This window comes from Crotalus tigris, unplaced genomic scaffold, assembly GCF_016545835.1.
Source record: "Crotalus tigris isolate CLP2741 ecotype Arizona unplaced genomic scaffold, ASM1654583v1 scf7180000019968.627227, whole genome shotgun sequence".
Classification (NCBI taxonomy): domain Eukaryota; kingdom Metazoa; phylum Chordata; class Lepidosauria; order Squamata; family Viperidae; genus Crotalus; species Crotalus tigris.
The window spans coordinates 137,660-147,546 of NW_024097797.1; the positions used below are offsets into that span (position 1 = coordinate 137,660).

Genomic DNA, 9,887 nt, shown 5'->3' on the forward strand with positions numbered 1-9,887 from the left:
ATGCTGACATTGTAAATCACCCAGACAGCACTGTAAAGCACTATGGAGTGGTATATAAGTCTAAATGTTATTGCTATTTAACTGAGAGAGCAATTAATTCTATAATAAAACATTAAGATCAAACCAAATAAAACCAACATAAAGAATAGGAACCAAGGAGGGCAAAATGCATATCACACTCTATTGTTTAGGTTTGGGCTCAGAATCCAACTATGGTTATAAATGATGATTTGTAGCTTCATGCTATGAACTTTCTAGGATAATATTTCTCATTTAGTAATTCATGGTTAAAAGCTGTATTATAACGTGATGTCTGAACCAAGTCACTGATACTTCTGGAATCTATATTCCAATTCTTATTGTCCCCTATGAAGCCATTTTTCCACAGCTTGCAGCTTTCTCCCTCTTTCTCCTCTGCTTTCCATGTAGCCCCTCATTTCTGAACCTACTGTTGGTGTATCATGTAAAATAGTTACTGATCATCAAAGCAGACGCCCTGTGATTCTTTCGGAAAGGTGCAATTATCTGAGACTTAGTTTTGACACCATGGCAAGGAAGATAAATCATCTGTTAAGCCGCCAAAGCCATGATCCAGTTGAGATTTCCAGAATGCTTAAACAAAGATCTTGGGATGTTTACAGCACTGCCTTTTACCTTTATAGATGATTTTAAATGTAAGCTGCCGCTGCCATGTTATTTCAATGTATTTTCATTAGGTGAAAGAATCTGAGGCACTGCATCTGGTAAGCTACAAAACTCATGCTGACATACACGTTAAAAAAATTACACAGTTAAACTCCATATTATCATGTAAATGGCAAAAGAAGCCACATGGGAGCTTGTGCTTTGTGCTGAGTGATAAAAAGCTGTGAGCTATAAATAAGAGTTAAATAAAGAACCTTGTCAATATTTCTAAATCATCCATCTCCCTCAGAGATTATAACTTAGTTAAAACATTTGAAGGTCCAGTATTTAACCAGGGCTACCATAGCTGGGCTGCAAAAATATGGATTTCCACTAAAATAGCAGAAAATAAATACACAAAACGCTTAACTCTTTGCCACCATCTAGAGATTGTTCGTAATTTTTCCTTCTCAGACATGGTGCGCCTGCTTACAAACACCACAATGTTCTTCATTTCTGAAGGAAGGAATTATGATCACAAAGGTTCAAAGAGATCCCACTACTGAAAAACTGCTTTTTGAAAGGCTGCAATTTACCAGAAGCCATCGAAAGAACCCTTTTTATTCTTTCCAACCTAATGAAATTTTACCCATAAATTATGTAAAGGAGCCCAGGATTCTGTCCATCCGTCAGCAGGATTAACTCTGTGAAAGTGGGGCATAACAGTAGCATATTTGGCTTGGAGGAAAAAGCTGGCAAAAGGGAGTTCAAAAATGGGTAAGATAGGTTGGGGAGTTTCAGAGAAAAACATTCCAGAGAAAAATGACTTAAATACTCTTAGTTCATCCCTATATGAGAGACACTGAATCAGAATATTGCTGATGGCTCCATTTTAAGTTGTTCGCTCTTCACCTCTTGGTTAACAGAGAAAAAAAATTGAATTGGAAAATATTTCAGAAAAGTGTACTATGCAAATGATTCCTATTAATATATCCATCCCAATATCTATAGACTGCACAAGTATTTAGGCTACTGTTTGATATGGTGGAAGGAAAATGATGAATTTTCTACTTTCCAGTGATTTTTTTTTTCTGCATAAAATTTAGTCACCGGAAATTTTTCCGGCTTACATCTCTCCTGGTCACATGACCTAGAAAAGCATACATACAACCTGCCCTCCATTTCCCAGGGCACACATATATTTAATCAGACAAGATGCCCTGCATGGGGAGAATAGAAATGCTTCTGTACCCTTTTACACAGACAAAAAATATACACATCAACCATGGCCGCTACAGGTAAAGACTAGAAAGAATTCCAGAACTCCTGTCCTGCACTTATTCTACCTTCTTGCAGAATTCTTTCTGCCTCTGATCTCTATATATGCTCTAGGTGTGACAAAGCGATTAAAGTTGGTGAGAAATTAAAACTTCCCCCTCTGCTTTCGCTTGTACAGAACTGATTCTTCAAAGTATCAAAAGATCTGAGCCCCAATATTGTTACTGATACATAGCATAAGTTATCAGTCCACACCAGCATATCCATATGTAAACAGTTCTAAGAAATGCCCTTAGCCAAATCATTAAAACTCACGAGGACTATCGTGAAAAGGATGAAACTTCTATTCATAAATACAGTACTGGACTGAAGCACTGAAAAAGCTTAGCAAAAGTCATGACACTTTTAATTTCAGTTTCTGTAGGTACTACCACCACAGTCAAAAGAGAAGCTGAGCTAAAAAAAAAAAGTCCTAAATTATTCTTGGCAGAGGTTTTTCATTTGTAACTTGTTTGCCAGAAACCAAAATGTAAAAGAAATTAACAGCTATTGAAAATTGCTCATAGTCATAAGTACAGTATTTTGATAGTTCTGAAGGAAGATTTTTACAGCCATGAAAGAGTCAAGAGTAGGCTGTGCTGAAATTTGAACTGATAGAATTAAATCAAACTAGAATAATTGTTTTCTTGGAAGCATGTGGAAGGACACTTGTAAAGACCAGTAAAATCTACAAGGCATATGTTTTATGTAGCCTATGACATTCATCTGATTTTGAATACTTTAATGCAGGAAATCCAGCTATAAAAAATAAGTCTATATGCCAGATTCTTCTCCCTACTGTGTGGAATAACGCTATCACTAACTATCTTGGGCTAAAGAAAAATATCCATTCAAATTATGGAAAAAGAAAATAAAAACTTCATAGAACAATGAAATCGAAAACTTGGATACAAAAGTGGCAAAACATTAACACATCTTTACTGAAATATCCAGTTCTTTAGTATATTACAGAAAGGCTTAAGAACATATATCATGTACCTAAAATGCAGACTTTTTTTAAATAACAAGATTTTGTATATATATATGTATATATAAAAAGAAAGTAAAGTGCAAGAAACTGATTTTTCCTTTCTCCAAATTAATGCATCAAAATTTACTACACTGACAATACTATAAACCTGGAAATCCCCCGCCCCATTTTATTATACAATAGTGGGTTACATATAAAACAGAAATGCTGTGGAACAACTTTTTTTTTTTTTGCCAAATACTTCTCACTGTTAAGGGATAAAAGGTGTTAACATTGACTTTTCTGCATACTTGTTATAACTGTTGACTTTGTTGCTGTCCATGTTGACTGGAAATTCACTAGAAAACACTGTTCTGTAAGTAGAGTTACAGTATCTAGATATTAAATTGTTTTGTGGAGTTTTCTTTTTTTAAAAAAAAGGGTGTGACAAAAAAACACATGTAGCTCTTGATGTCCAGTGGAAGGACAAGGGAGGTGTTCTATTCAAGCACTGGCCACAACTTTTGTACAGGACCTTTTAATTTGATTTTTAAGAGCTTTTAACATCCGATAAGGGAAATGTGGACAGAGAAAGCTAATTTTTATGTATAGATTATATCAAAGGCATGAATCATCTCCTAAACTCGGCTATGTTTTTAACTCCCAACTACTGTCAGCATCTTCACAGCAATTCTGACAAAAACTGCAGACTGGGAAGATATTTTTGACCTTTTCTGTAATAGGCAATAGTGCAGATCCGGGGTAGAAGGTGGGAAGGGGGATTGTTACATCTAATTCTAAAAAATGGAGGGGGGGATTATGACATTTTAATCCATGGCACCCTCCTGTTGAACAGGATTACAACTTCTATCACCCTCAGCACCATGCCAGCTGGGGCAATGGTGTAAGATGTGGTTCAATGCATCTAGGAGGCTCCCAGGGTGCAGAAGGCCATGTGAGTGCATCTCTCCCGAACATCCAGGCCTCCCCAGAGGAGTGGAAATTGGCAGCAAGGCGCTTTTTCTTCAGGAACTGGGAACTTAACACTAGGAGTGTCAGATAAAGAAAAGATCACATTCTGCACATAGATTCCAGGAACAAAGTATCTGAGAGACAAGAACTAGTTCAGCTACTGGCTATTCATCCTCACAAAACAAAAACTTGGAATCCTGTTCATTTTTAGCTGGGCTTGCCACATATTCCTCCGTGAAACCTCAGGAACATTCTGCACGGAGGGGCTCCTGTCAACTCCCAAGTGGGTTCCAGCCTTGATTTCCTTTAGAGGTGGATATTGGTCCCCAGGCCCTTGAATAGGGGGGAAAGACCCCTTCAGACGCCCTTCTCTCCCCCCATTCCTGAATCCCTTCCGAGTCTCATAAAATCCAGGTGGTTTCGCCAAGCCAAAGAGCATCACGGAGCGGCGGCCTTGGCTTTGCAGTGCAAAATGTGCTTGTGGACAAAGTCGATGCGCTCCTGGAGCATCTGGGCTTGCTGTTCGGAGAGGAAGCCGAGAATCTCGGCCAGGGGCTCCCGAGTCCGGTAGAGCCTGAGCAGCTCGGACGCCGCGTTGCGCAGGCGGTGCAACTCCCGCACTCTCTGGGCGGTGGCCTCGCGAAAGACGCAGACGGAGCGCAGCAGAGGCTCGTTGTATTTGTCCCACATGGCCAACAGCCGGTAGCCGTGCACCAGGCCGGCCTCGTTGTCGAGGAAGACCAATCCCCCATTGGGGGCCCGGTGCAGGTTGCTGGTGGCCCGGTGCATGACGCGCGGGTCCCACTGCAGGCTAAACAGGTTGCTGACCAGCCGGTCGAAGTTGGCCGTGAGATAGTCGAAGAGAATCAAGTCGCTCCACTGCACCAGCTCCACCAGCTGCGCCTGGCTCAGGCCTCTCAGCTCCCCCGCCGCCAGGGGCTGCAGCCTCCGGCCCGCCGCCGGCGCCCCCGCCTCAGCTTGCCAGGGGGCGGGGGCCACCACGTCGGTCAGATTGTCCACCCAGCGCGCCAGGCTCACCACGGCCCCCTCGGCCCAATGGGAGCCGCGCAGCTCGTCGCGCACTTCCGCCCACTGTCCGCCGCGGGCTTCCACCCGGGAGAGCGCTAGAGGCGGCAGCCGCTCCTGAATGCCCAGCAGCCCGGCCAGGTGGTAGGAGAGCGCCTCGCCCTGGATCTGCTCCGGGTTGATGCCGTAGCGCACGCAGGCGCGGCTCCCGTCCGATAACCGGGCCAGCCGGTTGGAGCTGCGACCGCAGCCGCCGCGCTCGAGCGACACGACGCGCGCCTCTCGGGCCGCCCGCAGCCACGAGGCGGACTCCTCCGCCGGAAAGCCCGGTGGCACCTTAGCCTCCAGGGTCTGGCTCCAGAAAACCCCGCCGCGCACCGGCAAGAAGGGAAACTGCTCCTCGGCGCCCATTGCGCCTTGCCTCTCCCGCCGAGGGCGAGCCGAAGGAGGAGAGGGCGGCGGCGGCTCCTGCCCGCTTTCCCCCTGCCCCTCCTGGAGCTCCGTCGACTGTCCCGGGAGAGTGAGCAGCGCTCGGAAAGTTTTCTGGGCGGCTTGGAGGCGACTTGTCTGGAGGGGACGGCTCGCTGCTGCCGGCGCTACTTGGATGCCGCCGAACCGCGAGTCGGCCGGCTCCTGCGGGAACTTCGGCTCGGTCGTCCTCGGGTCCCCGATCCGTCCACTCCACAGCCCCACCAAGGAAGCCAAAGCTAGCATCCAGAGCACGGCCACGGAGCCCAGCCCGGCCAGACCCGCTCGTTGCATTCTCCTCCCGCGGCTGGTGCTGAGCTTGGAGGCTGCCACGATCTTAGTCCGCCGCCGCTCCGGGACTCGGTAGCTGCGCTAGCCCGCGGCTCGCCCGATCGGGGCTGCCTTGGCTCATGGTGGCTGCCGGTGGCCGGTTCCAGATTCCGGCAGGAGCCTGCCTAAAAGGCGGCAGGGAAGAGGAGCCCGTGCGATAAGGAGGAACCCCGATTCCGGACGGAAGCCCCAGCCTCAGCTGCGGGGCCGGTGTCTGTACGCGGACCCTCTAGCGATTGAAATTCACAAGAACCGAGACCACGTGGGGGGAGGCGAGGGGGAGCACCGGGACCCAACCCACCGCCCAGCATGGCCTTCTGCTTAAAGCGGCAATGGCTCGTCGAAAGGTGGGCCCTTTGCTGGCCGATGCTTCTCGGGGCGGGGGGCGGAGGGCACTTTCAAGAAAGGCACCCCCCGAATGCTAGAAGAGCCCTTTGGGACGCCGGTTTGGGGGGGTCGTGGCGACGACGAGTAGCATCTTCGCGAAGGGATGGAGCTAGGCGGGCGGCCATCTCCGAGCGCTCCTCCCTCCTCCCATCCGGCTCGGGAAGCACAAAGGATTCGGCCCGTTTGGAATAAAAGATGGGAGAGAGGCACATTGTGCTGCTGCTTTCAAAGAGCTCTTTCTTTGAGCGGGAACAGAGTAGGAGGGCAGCAGCACGGAATGGTGGGAGAGGGATTAATCTGGGCGGCAATCTGGGGTCAGTTCATTACCAATGAGCAAAGGTCCCCCCAAGGTTGCTGCGAAGCGCTTAACCCTTGGTCAGGCCATAAGAATTCCGTGCGACTCAAAAAAGAGAGAGAGGGAGGGAGGGAGGGAGGGAAGGAACGAAAGAAAGAAAGAAAGAAAGAAAGAAAGAAAGAAAGAAAGAAAGAAAGAAAGAAAGAAAGAAAGAAAGAAAGAAAGAAAGCAAGCCTGGCTGGTGTTTCTGTCTTCTTAGCCATGCAAATAGACACGTTTGAATTCTACTTAGCATAATCGGCGTGCGACGGGTGAACGTGGACTATTTTATGCACGAATGCCTCGATTTAGGATTCGAGTGAAATCGGAAGAAATATCTTATCTCCCCGAGGGTTTTTATCCACCGTTGATTTGAAGAATTATCTAGCCATCCTTGAGTGGGCTGAAAATAATACCTGCGTGAAATTGGCCGCTCCCTGCCTTATTCTACCTCTGTTAATCTCAGCTTCAAATCCCTGGCTTTCGTCCAAGTTAGGTGACAAATGACAAAACGGAACAGATTTTACATAGCTCAAGGCTGTCCTTGGTGCCAAATTGTGGGGGAAAGTACTGCGGAAATACCAATACAAAAAGAGACTTAAGACTGTCTCTTAGAATGGGAACCAGATGAAGGCAAAAAACAAAGAGGTCTTGTAGGAAAAAAGAGGTTGCAATGGCTTGTGGTGATTAACTATAAGTGGGGAGTGGCCCCTTTTCATCAGGGAAATATAAGCTCCAGTAGGAAGGAGGATCCATCTCTTCTAGGCAAAGTGGGCAAGCAGAAGATCCAGAGGACTAGCCAGGACAGAAGCAGCATCTTTGCTCTGCTTCCCCCACTCCCCCGTTGCCCCCCCCTCCTCAAATAGTCTATTCCCCACCACTGGTGAAGAAGCAGCTAACATGAAAGCAAAATTCAACTATAGTCTGGTTAGCTTCTCTAGCATAAAATTGTGAAATGTTTTGTTCTTTATCTCTGTCTGTAACAATAACCTTCTGAATCATATTCCTTATGTAATAAGAAAGCTCTGTTATCTAAGGGTTACTGATATGAGTGATTCCATTAGTTTTGGAGCACCTAATAGAATGGGATGGATCCCAAATGGATAAGCTAAAGGTGCTCCTCCTTTTCCATTCTTGGTTGGCATGAATTTATAGGATTTGTCAGGCAGTTGAAGCCACCACAATGCAGTGTCTCCTTGTAGGCAGTAGAGAAGGGTAACATGGTTGAGAGAACGAAAGGTCCAACAGAAGAAGAATGACTGCTCTGTCATCTTCATCTTCACCAGATATACTAATGTATTTCCAGTTGTTTCACATCAAGATCTAAATCTAAATTGAAATGGGTCCAGGTAATCTGTTTCCTCCAGAGGCTTTTATAGCTGTTGTCCCACTACTTTCTCAGCAGTCTTTCCAAGAATGGGATTCTGAAGATAAGGGATTGGGCTGGCCTTTGAATGAATGGGGCAGTGCCTCCAAAGCCACTGAAACTCAAAGTGAATTGACCATTTCCAGATCTAATTCCCAGTCACAAAAATCCTCCATTTACTCAAAATCCACAGCAATAGTAATAGCACTTCACAGTACTTTACAGCCCTCTCTAAGCGGTTTACAGAGTCAGCATATTGCCCCCAAGAATCTGGATCCTCGTTTTACCAACCTCGGATGGATGAGTCAATCTTGAACCAGTGAGAATCGAACTGCCAAACTACAGATAGCGGGCAGTCAGCAGAATTAGCCTACAGTACTGCATTCTGACCACTGTGCCATCACGGCTCAGGTAACAGGCTCCAGGTAACATCACAAGGCATCACCTTAGTTACATTGCAGTAGTTTCACAATTAGTATTAAAGTGTAGGCATACTTTTAAATACTGAAATGTGGAATATACATCTTACAAATAAATACCTATTAATAAACTAGATGAGTATCATCTAACATTAATTAATGTTTCCTTCTCATTCTGCAGCCAGAGAGCAAAGAAACTAAAGAGGAGCAATCTATTCAGAAATCTTACCAGAATCTAAGAAGTTCAAGTTATTCAGAATAACTTAACGTTATATAAGTGCATGCATTCAGTTGAGGCTGGAGATGGATGGCTCTGGAAAAATCAATTGGTTAATTGTCGGATGTTTTTTATATTTCTAAATCCAGGCCTCAAGATTACACATTAAACATCAGAAATATAGGTAAAGCCATCATTCTAGCATTGTTGCTACACAAGTGAAAATAGGGTACTTCATGAGTGTCCATATGCAGACATTCTAATTTATGGATGTGCAAAGAGGGGAAATAAACAACAATTTTGATTGTGAGTGATGGATAAGTAACAAGATCCAGGAATTAAGTAAGGAATTTTCCAGCATTTATGAATTTACATGGACTTCTATTTTTTTGCTTTATAGTACTATACTTAAATCATAGTCACAACAAGAGGTGTCATAAAAACACTGCTTTATAATACTGATCAGCAAATTCCAAAGATTATATCAACCGAACTCCAGAATCAAAATATATTAACATAGAATTCAGAAATTTTGAGTCTATGAATGGAGAAATATTTCCTAAAAGAAGATGCTTGAAGTTCTAGCAAACTTTATTTTACTTTTAGTAAGGATAGGGTAGACTAGCCAGATATATTTTTGCTGGTACTGCTGTTAAATAATTTGGCCTTAGAAACCTTGCTTTGGTTTTGGATATCACCCAAAGTTCTAATATCTCTTATCTGTAAGAGATTTCTATGCTTAATTTCTTGGGATTGTGTTCTGTTCCCTTCAGTGAGAGTTGGTTCTAAATAGATGGCCTGTATACTGACAGCTCCATAGGAATTGCACAGACTAAGTTATTCCTCTCTTTCTTCTGCAACATACAGTAAGCCTTTTTTCATTTTCTAATATCCAGGTTCTCCTGGATATTATGGATAAATCACACTGTACTTCTGAATTTTTATATCAATATCCCTCTTAACCAGGGACAAACTGAAATAATAATATTTTATCCAAAATAAAATTACTACTGCTTCTAACAGTAATAATTTTCTCTCAAATCAAAGAAAAATGTATACCGGTAGTAGTGGCTGTTTATTAATGGGTCAAGTCTAATCTGTTAGATATATAGAAGAAGCAGTCCTGTTTTGGCCATTTTCCTCAATGCTCAACAGTATACAATTGCTAGGAATAGGCTATTAATTTTCCATTAGCATTGTCATTATAAGGTAGTTACAAAATGGCAGTGATACAAGTTTGCTAATTATTAGCAGTCCAAGAATCCTTCAGCTTATTTGGTTCACTGGTACAATGTTCAATTTTTAAAAAAAGTTAACCACTTTGTCTACAAAGCTTATAAATCAGTGAGATATCATAGCATACCTGCAGTGTTCCAGCTGGCCTTCAGCTCATCTGAACCCATATTTAGCCAATTTTCATATGGGAAATTTATAAGGACTATAACATAAATTCCTGG

The 9,887-nt window shown here is 44.0% G+C and overlaps 1 protein-coding gene across 1 annotated transcript; it reads right to left on the reverse strand.

Annotated features, from left to right (window-relative positions):
* Positions 1–2,858: 2,858 nt before the first annotated feature.
* On the reverse strand, positions 2,859–6,507 carry FJX1 (four-jointed box kinase 1). The gene has a single exon (XM_039365166.1). It carries the CDS (start codon positions 5,669–5,671, stop codon positions 4,322–4,324), a length of 1,350 nt encoding a protein of 449 aa, XP_039221100.1. The 5' UTR covers positions 5,672–6,507; the 3' UTR covers positions 2,859–4,321.
* Between the last annotated feature and the right edge of the window lie 3,380 nt (positions 6,508–9,887).

Excerpts from the sequence above, each read along its gene's own strand:
- FJX1 (XM_039365166.1), bottom strand. The coding sequence starts at position 5,671 with ATGCAACGAGCGGGTCTGGCCGGGCTGGGCTCCGTGGCCGTGCTCTGG.